This window comes from Saccostrea cucullata, unplaced genomic scaffold (genome assembly GCF_032062105.1).
Source record: "Saccostrea cucullata isolate Sc308-1 unplaced genomic scaffold, CSIRO_AGI_Scuc_v1 ctg6805, whole genome shotgun sequence".
NCBI lineage: Eukaryota > Metazoa > Mollusca > Bivalvia > Ostreida > Ostreidae > Saccostrea > Saccostrea cuccullata.
In genome coordinates, this window is record NW_026933302.1 from 26,542 (window position 1) to 43,013 (window position 16,472).

The 16,472-nt window shown below is 34.3% G+C and overlaps 1 protein-coding gene across 1 annotated transcript in view; it reads left to right on the top strand.

Annotated features, from left to right (window-relative positions):
- The window catches only part of LOC134237945 (uncharacterized), a 47,186-nt gene that overhangs the window by 20,010 nt on the left and 10,704 nt on the right, over nucleotides 1-16,472 (top strand). Inside the window, exons 18-41 of the mRNA XM_062720084.1 lie at nucleotides 4,035-4,058; nucleotides 4,198-4,395; nucleotides 4,471-4,606; nucleotides 4,866-4,903; nucleotides 5,036-5,177; nucleotides 5,360-5,586; nucleotides 5,937-6,107; nucleotides 6,462-6,648; nucleotides 6,811-7,050; nucleotides 7,151-7,365; nucleotides 7,554-7,659; nucleotides 7,749-7,865; nucleotides 7,952-8,087; nucleotides 8,369-8,549; nucleotides 9,144-9,414; nucleotides 10,507-10,693; nucleotides 13,708-13,919; nucleotides 14,264-14,493; nucleotides 14,593-14,746; nucleotides 14,841-15,025; nucleotides 15,146-15,289; nucleotides 15,376-15,544; nucleotides 15,732-15,861; nucleotides 16,326-16,447. Coding sequence (XP_062576068.1) covers nucleotides 4,035-4,058; nucleotides 4,198-4,395; nucleotides 4,471-4,606; nucleotides 4,866-4,903; nucleotides 5,036-5,177; nucleotides 5,360-5,586; nucleotides 5,937-6,107; nucleotides 6,462-6,648; nucleotides 6,811-7,050; nucleotides 7,151-7,365; nucleotides 7,554-7,659; nucleotides 7,749-7,865; nucleotides 7,952-8,087; nucleotides 8,369-8,549; nucleotides 9,144-9,414; nucleotides 10,507-10,693; nucleotides 13,708-13,919; nucleotides 14,264-14,493; nucleotides 14,593-14,746; nucleotides 14,841-15,025; nucleotides 15,146-15,289; nucleotides 15,376-15,544; nucleotides 15,732-15,861; nucleotides 16,326-16,447 — 3,922 coding nt within the window. The remainder of the gene's footprint in view (nucleotides 1-4,034; nucleotides 4,059-4,197; nucleotides 4,396-4,470; nucleotides 4,607-4,865; nucleotides 4,904-5,035; nucleotides 5,178-5,359; nucleotides 5,587-5,936; nucleotides 6,108-6,461; nucleotides 6,649-6,810; nucleotides 7,051-7,150; nucleotides 7,366-7,553; nucleotides 7,660-7,748; nucleotides 7,866-7,951; nucleotides 8,088-8,368; nucleotides 8,550-9,143; nucleotides 9,415-10,506; nucleotides 10,694-13,707; nucleotides 13,920-14,263; nucleotides 14,494-14,592; nucleotides 14,747-14,840; nucleotides 15,026-15,145; nucleotides 15,290-15,375; nucleotides 15,545-15,731; nucleotides 15,862-16,325; nucleotides 16,448-16,472) is intronic.

Consider the following 16,472-nt stretch of genomic DNA (forward strand, 5'->3'; position numbering starts at 1 on the left):
GCGGACAAAGGCGTACAGGAATGTAGTAAGTCGTACAAAGATGAAAAATGATGCCTTTTTAAGAGTTCATGTCAGCTTTAATCGAAGTTTTTTGGCCACCTGTACCTGCTATATATAGCCTTGTAGAATTGTTTTACTTGAGTGATTTTCTAGTCTGGCTGTCGACATGTACACATCTCCGATAGCATAGTTTTTAGAAGTCCATAAACTGACCAATACATGTTTGAAAAGTAAAAATTCAACAAAAAATAGAACTATACCGAGAATTAAATTATTTTTGAATGCATTTGCTGCAATATAAAAAGTACACTAACACGGAATACATTTATGTACAGCAAAATTATGTACAGCAAAAATCCATGCAGGTCGAGAAAACGCGTCAAACGCAATGATAAAACGTTTACCTGAATACTGCTATCGTTACAGGGATGTGCACATGTCGAAAGAATTATCCTATTTTTCTTTTTTGAAAAATGCATCTCAGAAGTCATGTAATCCATTGCTAACTCAACAGTAAAAGATGCTTGGACACACGTGGCCCATGCCGATCATTTTATTTGGTCAGGGAAAATATCAAAGGTTGAAAGCTCAGTGGGGTTGATTGAAATTTTTTTTTTCAAAAATAAACATTACTCTTGTCTATAAATGTAGTAAATATAATTTATGATTACATGGTTTAACTTCATTAAATTTATAATAAAGTATGCATTATTACGAATCATTCACCTTTTGAAGATATTTTCCTGTGATAGGAGGGGGATGGGGTAATAAAACATGCATATTATCACTCTCATAAAAAAAAAATAAGAAAAACGTCCGAAACATATTAATTATTATCCAATAAATACTATGTATAGGCTTTATTAGACCTAATATAATTTGATTTATAATTTTATGCACAATGAAAGAAAAAAGTGAGCAAGTTCACATACCTCACGCTCTGAAATTCCCAGAAAAAAATAAAGGAATCGTAATTTCCTTGTTATATGCTCATCTATACACATTGTGTCCTAAATATCTGCAAAGTTTGACGAAATTGTGTGCAGCGGTTTATGAGGAATTGCGCTGCCAAACTGCTCATCTCTATATTCAAGATATGGCCAAAATCTAAATGTAAAAGTGCGGAAATTCCCGAAAAAATAAAGAATTCGGAATTTTCTGGTGATGTGCAAATCTACACACACATTGTCTCCTATAAATAACTTCAAAGTTCGACAAAACTCTGTGCAGTGGTTTTTGAGAAGTTGCGCTGACCAAAAAAAAAAAGAAAAAAAAAAAAAGAAAAAAAGCAAAAAAAAAAAAAAAAAAGACTGACTAACGGGTCAAAAACACTATACCTCACGCAACTTATTGCGAGGGTATAAATAAACGAGTTTGATTCTGTGGTGCAATGATAATGAAAATAGAATTTAATGTGAATTAAATTTCTAGACATAAATAATTAATGATTATTAGAAAAAGCATATAGGAAGAGATAGCAAACTCACCATGAGAATTCCACATTCTACCTACAATTAGCTTTTTAAAAATTCTCTTGTCTGTTGTCCAGGTCCAGGTTCGACACGTACGTTTGAGAAGGTATTTGAGAAAGTTCCCAATGTTCCCATTACTGTTATGCATATTTCACGTTTATTATATCCCCCGCTTGAAAAGTGGGAGGGTATATATTAATCGTTATGTCCGTGCGTCTTTCTCTTACGCTTTGGGGTACCAATATCTTATCCGCAAATCATCTTGTACCACTTAGTGAAATTTAATGAAACTTTCACAGAATCTTAGGTTTATTACATATTACCATTATGCAACTCCTATTTTACTTTTTCAGGGGTGTAGCAACAGGGGTGCGGGGGGGGGGGGGGGCTGCAACCCACTTTTTCCCGCGACCTAACTTATACTATAATGTTATTGAATTGTTTTTTTTTTTTTGCTTGTCAACTTTTTCAGGTAATTAAAAAAAATTCTCTGACTGGCCACCACTTTCAAATACGATGCTATAGCTACGTGCCTGCTTTTTGATTCGACACATAGTTTGGGTTTAGCGACAACATGAAAAATATTGACTTTGCCATTATAACCATATGGGAGGCGGGGTATCATTTAGTGAGCTCATTGCTCACAATACCTCTAGTTTCTCTTCTAATGGGTTAATTTCTTGTCCAAATTAAAATTATTATTCAATTTATGAAGTTTCGACATCCTGCCTGAAAAAATCCTTGATCAGTTCTAAGGCTTAATAAATGGTACAGTACAAAGTGTGTAGGATCTTATACCTATTATTGCCCTAACGGATGGAAGAGGGAGAAAGAGAGAGAGAGAGAGAGAGAGAGTTCAATACACAAAAGAGTTAAAAAAAATATCCGTATTCAACCAGTGTCAAGTATCCCTACCCTAGCTTATCTCCCAAATACTCCTACAGAAATTATTTTTATACCAAAAAAAATAGGTAGACTATCGGGCAGGGATACTGAAATCTCGAAAGACTTTCTGTAGCAACATAAAACAGTTACATTCCTCAAAATACACATACTTTGTGGTCGGAGTGACACATTTTAAAAAAAATCTCAAAATTGAATTCGGCAGAAATGTCTGTCTTCCAAGAATATTTAAATAACGGTCATGTCAATTATTTTTGCATGCCAGCCCCCCCCCCCCCCGCGCCTGAAAAAATCAAATGCCTATAATTGTCAATCTGAACAGGGGATGGCCTTTCTCCGTGTGTGTGTGTGTGTGTGTGTGTGTGTGTGTGTGTGTGTGTGTGTGTGTGTGTGTGTGTGTGTGTGTGTGTGTGTGTGTGTGTGTGTGTGTGTGTGTGTGTGGGTGTGTGTGTGTGTGTGAGGGTGTGTGTGTGTGTGAGGAAGAGGGTGGGCGAGGGAGGGTGTGTGTGTGTGTGTGTGTTAAAGAAGGTATAGATGTACATAAAAATTTATATTCTGGTTAATTGCTTTTAAGATTTGAAGTAAATAATACCGTACCTCAAATTACTTGGTTTAGATTTGAGATTAGTACTAGAATAATCAGTTATAATTGACAAATAAATTTTGTGACGCAAACCAACTGCAGACTATATACATGACTTTGTATAGAATGTATATTAGAACTACATATAAATAGACAATTCACAATCATAGCTTATGAACAGCAGTTATAATACTTTAACCGCCCCCCCCCCTTTCAGCCGCGCAAAAACCAAATAACTTCTCTTTCCACTTGTGATATTTTCCCTGACCAAAATGTGATCAGCACGGGCTAAGTGTATCGACGTGCTAGTCTGTACGGAGTAATGACAGTTTGTTTACTATTGAGCTTTTATGGAGTTTATTTCTTTTTTGTGATGCATATTTCAATAAATGGGATTCAGGGTGTATATCACTTGACTTGTGCACATCTTCGAACCGATGCAGCAACCTTATTTCCAGGTATGGGTACGTTTGCAGCGTTCGAGGCGTTTTCTCGATATGCATCAATGGCATCTTTAGGACCTGCAAATCAAAGACGTAGGTTGTTTGTTCCATTCAAATTATATAATTTCAAAATGTGTTTGCAGAATTTACTGCTTTTCATTTCAAGTTTATTCTGCATAAATTGGCGCACTGTAAAATACGTACTCATGCATCTAAATTTCTCCTCCAAACTTGCATTCTTTTTTCCTTTTGATTCAATTCAATAATTATTCAGAAATATGATTATTATGTTGTTTGTTGTGGTTTTGAAATGTCTTGATCACATCATGTGTTCTCATATGCTTTACCATCGGAGATGTGCACAAGTCGATACCCAAGCCAAAAAATCATTTAAGTGTAACGACCGCAATGGGGGTATATATCGTGACAATGAGACGATGTATCTGAAAGAAATATGGCGGAATACGGCTATAGTTGGTATGAAACAAGTCGTACATAGATGAAAATATTGCGTTTTTAAGAATTCATGTCAGCTTTAAGTAAGAATAAAAATAGTGTATAGTAAGTTACAATTCTGATTTTCTCATATCTATTTAAAAGAGAAATATCAAATAGCTTTGTTTTCACTTCTAGAATAACACAGAAAATCCTTTTATCGTAAGTATCTAATTGATATTTTTATTGTTGGCATTAATAAATATCATTCATAAAGAATGCTTAAAGCAGCTGGGGACATTGCAATTTTTTGTTTATAAAAAGTACATTAATGTGTTTAAATTTTCGAAACAACAAATAGGAAACACAAGATGCTGATTATACGTCCTCAGAAAATACCCTTTCTGCAAGATGGACAGGATTTTCTCACGCATACCTTGATGTAACGTACAAATTTCAAGTAGGTACATCGACTGGTGCTGCGGACGTTGTTCCACAAAAATATGTCGGGAAGAATAATTCCCATACTGAGCAGGGACTTTCTTTGGAATTTTTCAAGGTAAAGTTTATTTCTTACACTGAAAAGATTTTTTTCTTTTATTGTCTTCCCTCTTAAGATATGTAAATCTTACAGACATACTACATTACCATAACTGCTGTGACGTCTGCTGGAAGCGTTGAGGTGACCTCAGATGGAATAACAGTTGTTCAAGAAAATGCCACTTTGTCTGGCATATCTGTCTTTGATGGAGAACCATGCAATATGTCAGGTATATGAATCTACGATGTATAAATTTTATATCAAATGCATTCCATGTAATAGACCTATATTATCATGATTGTTCATTCTAACTTTTAAGGATCCGCGCCAGTTAAACGAGTTTGTACATTATTTATCTTTTGAAAAAAAAATATTCGAGAGATTTGCTTGCATGCCTGTGCCATCCTTGTGTTATAATGAAACCTATTTACTGAATTTCTTTAACAAATTAGATAATTTATGAAGTAAGATAATTTTGAATATTTCAGAACAAAACACTTCTCAATCTATTCTTCATCACGACTGGGTAAGTTATTGTTTTGTAGATTGTATTTGATTTTATTCCTTGCAGCTAGAAAAATATCGCGGATAACTAATTATAATAATCATTTAATGATCTTGGTGCATATTCTAATTGTTTTTTGTTTACTTTGAATAGGATATAAGCGTGAACTGCACAAACGATACAGACTTTCAGTCTTCCACTGACACTCTAAATGCTTACTGGACAATCTCTAAAGAAACTTTATTCTTCGTCCCAGATACGTATTATTCGATCGAAAGAAAATCTGCGTACAGTGGTAAGTTTTCTGCAAAGTTTGACATAATTCAAATCATAAAAATGTTGAAGACAAACAGATTGATGAAAAGAAGTGTATGTATATGCTGTTGCTATTAAGTATAATACTTTGTGGTATTAAATGATATGATTTCAATTGAAATGTGTCTAATAAAAAGAGAACATAATCATGTATACTTTTAGACGATTGGAGTATCTTTCAAGACTTCACATACAATCACGGGCATATGGAGGCCCATGTAACTGGACTCTCGTTAGAACCTGGCAAAATGTATCGTTTTGTATTGAAACTCTGTGCTGGGAAGATATGTTACTTGCCGACACATAGCAACGGTGTCGTTATACTAGCCAGTCCACCTGAACCTGGTGATATATCATTTGTTCACGAAAATTCCTCTTTAACTGAAGAGGTAAACCTTATCCTTCTAAATACAGCGATATTTATTAAATTGTCGTATACAATTATTAGTATGCTACATTTTTAATTCGAAATCAAAAACTACTAGCTTTTGGACATAAATATGGAATACAGAAAAAAGTTTTTTTTATTCTAAGAAGTCAAGTTTTACAACATCAGTATAAAGTCATTGTGCGATTTGATAAACCTGAAGTATATAAAAAAAAGTTAAATATGACTATTAAAGAGTAACACTTAAAAGTTTACTCCCTTCTAAATTCATATGCGAGGTCAGTACTTTATTTTTTCTTATGAATAATTTATTTTATTCAAAAAAAATCTTTAACCTTCTTTTCATTTTAGCTAAAAGTAACCATGGATATGTTTAGGGATCCAGATATAGAAATACTAACTGAAAAATACAGCGTTATAAAAAGATATGAATGGGCCATAACGGACCAATCGGATACAGGGAGACTGCACACCATTTGGCAGGAACTAACAGAGTTCGAAGTCATACCGGGGAAATACAAAGTATCTTCTTTTAATTTTTTTTCAAATGAATTAAAAGAATACAAATGAATATTAAAAAGATAATTTTGTAATTTTGATAATTTTTATTTGCTTATTTAATTGTTCATTTTTGATTTCTTTTTAAACTTGCATAGAATATTGAATAGTAATTAAACTATGAGAAGTATTTGAAAGACATTATAAATCTGCTTACACACATGTATATATTTAAATACATACCGGGTATTAACGGCAAATGAATAATCTACATTTAGTGAAAATCAAATGATGAAAATAAAATTATCCTATCAACAAAGAAAAACCAGAGCTTATGAGACAATTTACTACATATCTAAATTCAACTATTTCTTGTAGATTAAGTTTACCATAAAACTGTCCGGAAAGTTGGATTTTTCAAAATGTCGTCGATTAACAGTAAGGGGTTATAACAAGGCGGGGCTATCCTCTACCATCTCTGGAGATATCAAAGACTGCAGTAATCCCCTGTTGATCACACCAAAAGTTGTCATTGATGCCGTAGGGACACAGGATCCGAGCAAAGGTTTCATCTTTTACTACTATAATTTTTTACTAAAATATTAAACTTTAATTATTTATTGTTGAAATTTATTTTCGAAATTTGAAAACAGTTTGTTTTGTGATTTGTTTACATTTTGATCGAAAAAGGAGTATTCTCTTCATTCAAGAACTCTTAACTTTTCAGATGGATATGGAGAACCAATTTACATGGAAAGAAATGCTTCATGGCCATACCCTGATATGGACTATACACCAAACAAGAACTACATATCAGCTGTATGGCCTTCCCTTCGATACATTGCATACACCGTGGCCGTTATTAAAGCCTGGAATATTAATATGACGACTATGTATAAACCATCTACTACTCTTGCACTCGCTGATCCCTGTAGTCATCCGGATTCTATCAGATGCGCTGATACCGGTAAGAATTGACCGTTTATTGCAATATTTTCAATTACCTTTATGAGAAATTAATCAAATTTACTTTGTTGTACGTTTTGATAACCATATTTCTCTATTAGATCGCGAATTCATCAATATAAAGTTTAGAGAAGGGGAACTTGAGAATGGTCAGCGTTATATTGTTTGTATTCATACGGAACACACTGAAATACACGAGGGACAATCCAGTAGAGTTCTACCAGAAATAAATGCGTGCAGTGATGGAGTCGTGGTTGATCTCACTCCTCCATCGAAGGGGAGTGTTTGGATTGGAAAACGTGGACAACAATATCAGGTTTAATTAAAATTGCAAAGACAGTAAAAAAAAAATCATTAGTTGTTAATTGTTCCTGAATGGATTTGTTGCTCAAGTTTGGGGTAAAAGAGTGCTTCGTGTAATCAGATAGTTTAGAATTTGACAGGTAGTAGCATTATGTTTTTGACATCTTGTAAGGTCTTTTTAATTGCATTTTCATCTTTCAGATATCAACAACGGACATGTATGTAACCTGGGATTCATTTAAGGATGTTGAAGAAATTCAGACAATCTCTCACTCCTCTGGAGTGCAGAATTACCAACTTGGAATTGGTGTGCTTGATTATTTTATTAACTAAATAAATAAAGATAAAAGGTATTTGTTGTATTTTTTTGTAATTTCTGTTTTCCCATTTGCATAGGAACCTTTATTGGTGGGAATGACATTGTTGCATTCACAGATGTTGGAGTAAGCAATCATAAAGCCTTACATGGTCTATCCCTGCAAAGTGGTCACAAGTATTATGCCACAATAAAAGGTGATATAATAGTAAAATATTATAAGATTTATTTAATTGTCCTTTTTACGTGCAATAACTTTGTTACTCTAGACTTCAAATTTCAGCAACTGATTTTGTCAATCGAACTACTACTCAAACATCGTCACCAATTATTGTTGATACCAGCCCTCCCTCAAAATCTGACAATCCTATCACTTTAACTGGACGACATATTACATCTGTCTCGGAAATAGAAGCATGGTAAAGATATGAATATTAATTTCAAATAACCTGCTAAAAAGTTTCAAATAATAAACTTCAAAAAAGACATTCATTGATGATAAATCATAAATGGTTTTGGAGCTAAATTATTTTCCTTTCAGCATTTAAAAAATATTTACCTAAATATCCTCTATTATGAACAATGAATTTGGAGTTAAATTATTTTCATTTAAGCTTTCTGGAAATAAATATTGAATTGTATAAATGACAGTGAATATGATAAAGACAGGATTATTTTATTTTTTTAATGTACTGGTAAGTTGGAAGAATATATTCAGTGACCCGGAGAGTGGTATAGACTTCTACATGTGGTCTGTTGGTTCCGAGCCCGGGTATTCTGACATCATGGATTACACCCGTGAGGATACTGAATGTGGAGCAAATGATAAAAATTACAGACTTGATATCAAGGAAGGCCACGCATATTATATTAATGTCAAGGTATGTCTAGCAACAGAGATTCAAAGTGAATTTCGTTGTTCTTTCATGCGCCCAGATCGATAGATCCGGGTCGTATATTGCTTTTGTCCTGTCTGTGTCTGTTTGTTTGTTGTCAACTTTAACATTCGCCATAATTTTTGAACCATGAGAGATAGAGACTTCATGTTTGGTATGCATACTTTTAAGCTCTTTTAAATGACACCAAGGTCAATGACCTTGTGACCTTGACTGTGACCTATATGCTGAAAATAGCTTTTCAAATTTTCGCCATAACTTTTGAACCAGAAAAGATAGAGACTTCATATTTAATATGCCACTAATTAAGATCTTTCAAATAACACCAAGATCAATGACCTTGTTACTTTGACTGTGATCTATATGCTAAAATAGCTTTTTCAAACTGCCGCCATAACTTTTGAAGCATAGGAGATAGAGACTTTAAATTTAATATGCCTATTCCACTAACTAAGTTCTTACAAATGACACCAAGGTCTATGACCTTATGACTTTGACTGTGATCTATATGTTAGAAATAGCTTTTTCGAACTTTGTTGCTGCCGGGCGCATAGTGTTTCACAAACACATCTTGTTTAGGCCTTCAATAAAGCCCGCCTTGTGACATCAGCGACCTCTTGGGCCTACACAGTAGACTTTTCCCCTCCTTCAGAAGGTTACGTGCTTGAACTTTCGCCTTCAGGAAACAGTAAATTGGACATCGATTACCAAACTGATATAAACAAATTGATGATATTCTGGGAGGGATTTTATGACCCACATTCTTCAATCAAAGAATTCTTTGTGACTGTTGGAACTTGTCGTCGCTGTGATGACGTCATCAGACGTCAGAGCGTAGGTCTCGTGAAAGGTAAGAAAATCTTTTTTAACGATTGTTGTTTTGACTGTACCTTATTCTTTTAAACTGACCGTAAAGACTGCTTCATGGAATGAAACTTTTAAGATAACGAACAGCGACGTCTCCACCGAAGCCCCAAATCGCTCCTCATCAGCAACCCATCATTAACACCTCTTTCAAGGATTGGCCGATGTATGGCCGAGCATCATCAAGTGTCTGTTGAATCTGAGGTCATCGGGGGTTTGAGTAGTGGGCAACAAACAGTGGCCGATCATCGGTCGATGTTCGACTAAACATTGGCCCATATTCGACCAACGTACGAACAATGTTCACCAATGTAAGAGCGATGTAATGGAGATCGGTCGATTACCCTGGAACATTATTTTATGATTAGCAATGCATCGCTGGGCCTTTGTAAGTCCGGCCGGCAACCACGCCATTTTTATCAAAAAACGCATTGGTTGCCCATCGTATACTCTCCATCGCTGGATAATGTGACTGACGCTTTAAGGACTACTAGGCCGATGAGGACCGATGTTTGGGCATTGCTCACACCACGGATTACCACCGATTACCACCGGTCTAAGTCCACCGGCTGGGAAATGTGACTAAGGCATAAACTGAGGTTCCGTATCGCAGTATGTGCTGTCACGAAAAAGATATCTTTCTGCTTAATAACCATGAGTGCCTGCCGAGCATAGGTCAGTTCTCAGCCGATAAGTGCATGGTTGCGTCTTCAGATGAGTGAAAAATTATCAAGAGTGACGTTAAATAACGAACAAGCAATCAAAACCGTTAGGACGCCCTTAAGTCAATTCGAGAAATACAGAGTAGAACAAGCACAGACCATTAAAAACATCGAAATGGGATCAGGTGCCATGGATAAATAATAAATCCCTGTCGACCGGTCACAAATCCTTGTCATGATCGTGCAAACTAAAATATAATTGACTTTCAATGTGAAAATAATTTCCTAACAAAATATATTTAAAACATAAGTCAACATTCGACTTCATAATATTAAGACGTCTTTTATTAAATGGTATTCTGTCATATATGAAAGTATACACATCCAGCAATACTTTTTCATGTACATCATTGCAGAAATGACGGTGGATTATGTCCACTTTGGTTCGGGTTTAACCTACTACACGTCAGTAACAGCCTGTAACACTGCAGAGTTTTGTACCACAGCTTACTCTGATGGCGTCATCATGGACAATAGTCCTCCAAATGTGGGCGTGGTTACAGATGGGACATCCTCAAACGACAAAGAACACCAGTCAATCAGGTGATTAAATCATTTAAAGTATACACGTACTTATGAAGACACCTTACAAGGAAGGGTAAAGGAACATATTTTGATAAAACCAAATTTTTCACCTGAAAAGTCAATCGTGTAATTATATTATCTTAAAGGTGCATAGACACATATTTGAGGTTAATATTTTCTGTATAATATTACGACTTATATATTGTAATAATATTATAGCATTTAACACGAAAAGATATTAAAAATCTTATTTCATTTAAAAGTTATTGAAGCTTCAAATTTTTGGATGAGTTTGATTGACACATCCTCCACTATCACAAATTTAAATTTCATTCTTAAAATACTTAGGAAAAGTTGCAATCTTGTTGTGTATAAATGAAAACATTAAAACTTTAACCCAGAATAATTATATTCAAAGTAGAAATGTTCGAAAGCAAAACCTCTTCACAAGTATTGTCAGTCCGGGCTTAGTGTTGTGTACAGAGTTTAGCAAATTGAACACACCCGTGAAACGTACACATTTTTTGTAAACAGGGCACGAGCTCTGTTATTGCTAAAGTTTACGATTCACTGGGTGTGTTGAACGTGTTCAATTGTTAAAGTCTGAGCACCACAACTGCACGGGCTGACAATATATTGTCTGTATGTTTTATACTCTGAATTTTCTGGATAATATTTTTAATATTTTTCATTAATACGCAACAAGATCGCAATTTTCCTAAGTATTAAGAATAAAATTAAAATTTGTGAATTTTCAAAGATGTGTCAATCAAACCCATCCAAAAGTTTTGAAGTTTCAATAACTTTTAGATGAAATAAGATTTTTTTTTTATATACAGTGAAACTTCTCCAAACCGGCCCCCTGGAAACCGGTTTTCCCTGAACATCGGCCAAATTTATAAGTCCCGGCAAAATTCTTAACATTTCTTTACACATAAACTCTCATAAAACCGGCCACCCCTGAAAACCGGACACCGGCCACTTTTCCAAGAACAAAAGTTAAGAAACATAGGAAATTTCCCCTCACCATACCGGCCACTTTTTGATTGCAAGAAATTTAACTGTCATTGGCCGGAGGGGTTATAATTACTGGCCGGAGGGGTTATAATTACTGGCCGGAGGTGTGAAAAGAAACCTACCCACGAGAAGTCAGAGGTGTGAAAAACTGAATATGGCCTCAATAGGTTTTCTATTGTTTAGCCGTCTTGAAGGGAGTCATCGTTCCAGACTACCTAAATGGCCGGTCTAAGCTGTGTACATATGATTAACATCAATTAAACTTGAATTAATAAAATATCAAGCAACTAATAAATTTAAATCACAGAATGAATCAACAAATTATTGCACGCCATATTGCATCATCTTTTAAAATATACATAAGCGGCCTTAAAATTGGGCACTGTTTAAACAATATAAAATAAAATGTTTATCAAAACATAAATTTCATAATGAGAATAACAGAAGTTTTGATCAGAAATGTTTTAATTATTTACTTTTAACTGAAGTACAAACAATTTTTTAAATGACGTAAGCTATACACAAATACACATGTAGTACTCTGTATAGACTTCAGTTAAGGTAAAGGACCTGGTTTATTTCTTCGCATATGGTTAATAAAGTAACTTTCCATGTTTTTTCTGTTCTTATTTTTTTAAATTTCTTTTCATAAAAATCAACATGTATGTAGAATTTATCCTCACTAATAATAATTTTCATTTAATCAGACCTTAAGAATACATTTCGTGTCTGCCGATAATTAATAACATGTAGACATTAATTACATATTTTTCCTAGCATCTGTCACATAGTTCTGCATTTCTTCAGTATGTTAGATTCTCGGGAAACCGGCCACCCCTCTAGTCCGGCCGTTTTATTCAGTCCGGCAGCTGACCGGTTTAGAGAAGTTTTACTGTATTTTCAATTGAAATGCTATTTATATAATAGTGTTGTGTTTTGCGTGCACTATTCCTAAATAGTAGTCAGGGTTTGTCACATGGTGCACGAGCCGGAGGCGAGTGCACTATGTGTCAAACCCTGACTACTATTTAGGCATAGTGCACGCAAAACACAACACTATTGTTATTATTATGCTGACTGTTGTTACTGTATAAAAATGGCAATATTTTCTTCATTCCCAATGTTTCATCACCTGTAACATTCGTCTACTCTATTATGACGTCACCTTATGCAACATGTACGCCATAATCTTTTTCTTTTATTTTGAACGTTCCATGCTTTAGGTATAATCTACAGATAGTTTTAGATAATAGTATTTGAGTGAAGGAAGGGGGGTTGCAAGAAAGTATTTCAGAAGAATTATTTTGTTTATTTTTAATTTCAATTACAAAATATTTGAAACTAAGTTTATATATATTATAGTACAATACTATAGATAACGGCGTCTGTGGCGTAATCGGTAGCGCGTCGGACTGACAATTTCAGGGTCGTGAGTTCGCTCCCTGGTATGGGCATTGTCGGATTTTCCTCAAAAATGGAAGCCGTGCACTATTTCAGCATAGTATGCTTACGCTATATAAATCCCTAGAACACTATGCAAGAATAGTAGGGTATGGGTTATATAGAGACAAACTGACAGGAAGCATAATAATACAATATATAAGTCGTGATAATATACAGAAAATTTGAGAAAATATTAACTTCAAATTTTTGTCTATGCACCTTTAAGATGATCATCATAAATGTATTTTTTCGTCGATGATATCCTATTTGTCATTTAGGTTGTTTCTATGAAATATTAAATAAACGCACAATTATTTTCTTTCAATCCTATCTTGTTTGTGCAATGAGTGAACTTAAATTAAATTAATAATTGAAATAATTTGATTAAAAAAAGCATTTAATTGATGTATACGAAATGGAATGGTCAACATTGAAAGGTTATATACTAGTATTATATTTGACAAATTGTCCTTATCTAAAATAATTTTAATGATAAAAAAGAAACCTTCAACATGTTCAATGCATACAATGAAATATATACATCTTTTTCTTTTAATTTTCTCTGATGACAGAAATTGGATTGGTGCCACATGGCATGGTTTTACTGACCCACAGTCTGGGATATCTCATTACGTTTGGTGGGTAGGGACCACGCCGGGGGGTAACGATATTCTTCCGGCAAAAGAAGTCTACTTGGTTGAAGAGGCAACTGCGTATAATTTCTCACAAGAAATACCATTATCAAAGCGTATTTATGTAACAGTTAGAGCTTATAACAAAGCGGGTACGTATGTATACTATATATTTTCGCGCATATATCAATTAGATATTTGTAGTTTAACAGCCCTTGCAAGATTAATCTACCCACATGAGATTTCACTGTATGCAAGAGAAGGGGTTCATAGTAATAACTGTATTCGACGTGCTTTTCTAGGCGTTAAATGTCTCATCCAAATGACTAGAAATGTTCACTTCGAAGTGTTGAAGCACAATAATATTTTATTAATTGCTTTTTCATTTTTATCGGGTGGTATATAGTAGTATTTTTAAAATAAAATGTAACCTGCATGGCTTTTAAAATAATTAGGTTTTCATCTGTTATTTACAAATCAGTCATTTTATCTGTAGGATTATTTGTTGATGGAATATCTAATGGATTTCTTGTTGATGAAACACCTCCTGTAATATCAAATGGGCCTAAACTCACAAATGGTTCCGCATTGGTTGAAAATACACAGATATACAGATCACTTGTAAAGATTGAGTGGACTGTAGCAGATCCAGAGTCACATATTGAAAGGCAGTACCTGTCTCTGAGAGCTCATATTGGTGGTGACTTTAACTTGTCTTCCACCAAGGCAAGAATAAAAGGATCTAAAACATGTTGTAACTATTTTCAAGAACCATATTCTAAGTAGCAATATGCAGGATAATGTTTTTGAATACTCTGTTTACAGGTAAATGGTATTGCACGGGATTTTATTCTAAATGGACTTAAACTGCATGACGGAGTCACATACTTTATCACATTAATATCTTGTAATGAAGCTCATTTGTGTTCTTCGAGTACCTCTCCTGGGATTCAAATGGATAGTACCCCTCCAAGTGAAGGTAATGTCAGATTTATTTTTCTTATATCTTATTTGAATATGACGATTCATTCAATATGATTAAAATCATACTGCTACTATGACATTTCTGCTAGGTACGTTTGCGATACAGACCGACCATGCTGTTGACGTAGAATTGAGTCGCCATGTATCTGGCTTTATGACCTGGTCAGAATGTGAGGTGAACCTTGCGTGGTTGGGATTTTCTGATGCTCACTCGGATATCTCGCACTACTTTGTCAATGTTGGTTCAACTTACATGGGAGACGACCTAAACGCTGTAAGAACCTAATCTTCTCTTTGTGTTTTGTATCAAATTCGTAGGATAATATCAAGATCAGTTCCAATACATGCATTCATCCGTCATATTTGAATTTTAAAAAAGAGAAAATCATTTCAGGTGCCTGGTGTTCCACTGAGAGTTAACCATAGCACAACAGGGGCCGATAAATACGACGAAGGAAGAGTTCAGGCATACAGAATTTCTACTCAGAATCTATCTGCATATGACAAATTATACATATGTTTGTGGGCCGTAAATAAGGTAGGTTTTAGTGTTACATGTATTTTTTCAACAACTACCAAGAAATAATGATACTGTAAAATCAAAAACTTTTTCCCATTTTCAAGGTAGGACTATCGAGCCCTATAATTCACTCAAAATTCAAGAAGTTGCCCGGTGGAGTTCTGTCATTAGTGAGGCGGTGTGAGGCTGAGGAATGTGGAGGACAATGTCTGTGTTCTCCTCAAGACGAAGTTTGCCACCATAATGAGTCCCTCTGTAATGACGTCACAATTGGTAATATGAATTAACTTTTTTCAGAGAATAATGATATTTGTTTAAAAATTTTAAGTTTACTTACCTATGCAATTCAATTTTTATTGCTTTGATATTTATGAGTACTTGTACATGTATCTGTATGAATGTAATTTTTAATGAATTATTGTTTGACATGCAATATCAAAAAAGTTATATTTTTCTTTAGGAAATACCAACAACCTAATACATGTATCCGACCTGACGTTTGGTAAATCAGATTTAAATTTTACACCCAGTAATAATGTGTTGCAAGGTCGTTGGACCATAGTCGATGGACAAGGCAGTCAGCCATTTATGTAAGGCTTCTTCATGTAGATATTGTGACCTATCTATGTGTTGTTAAAGAATGGAAAAATAAAAGATTTTTTTCATATGTAAATAACTATTTACCACCACCTATCTGTTTATAAAAAAAATTGTACAGACTGTAAACTAAAAACATATACACTGTACGTTGATTAAGAAAATGCGTTCATGCAAAGGGGACAAATGGACTTTCAGATGACCATAAAAATTTTCCTTGAATGGATATGTATAATTACCTTTAAAGTTTTGAGAAATCGTCTCATAATCGAAATAGCAAACTAGAATTAAAATATTTTTTCTTCGTCTTCGAATAGCTAGACTTATTTTTCTTTTGACACTAGCATTTTATATGTTACCTCAGATATACCAGAAATTTAGGCCTAAGCATATGACGAACACGTTCTTGTACAGATAAATGATAAATGATTTGTCCTAATATTTTGGTTTCCTTCAGATACCAGTGGAGTGTTGGTATTACAAACCATGAAGTTCCTTTTGGAGTGCTTGATCCACAGAACGATATTGTGTGGAACGATGCAGGACAGAACAAATTTATTACTTATATTACAACTTCAGGTAATGAAATTGAATAAATATTAGG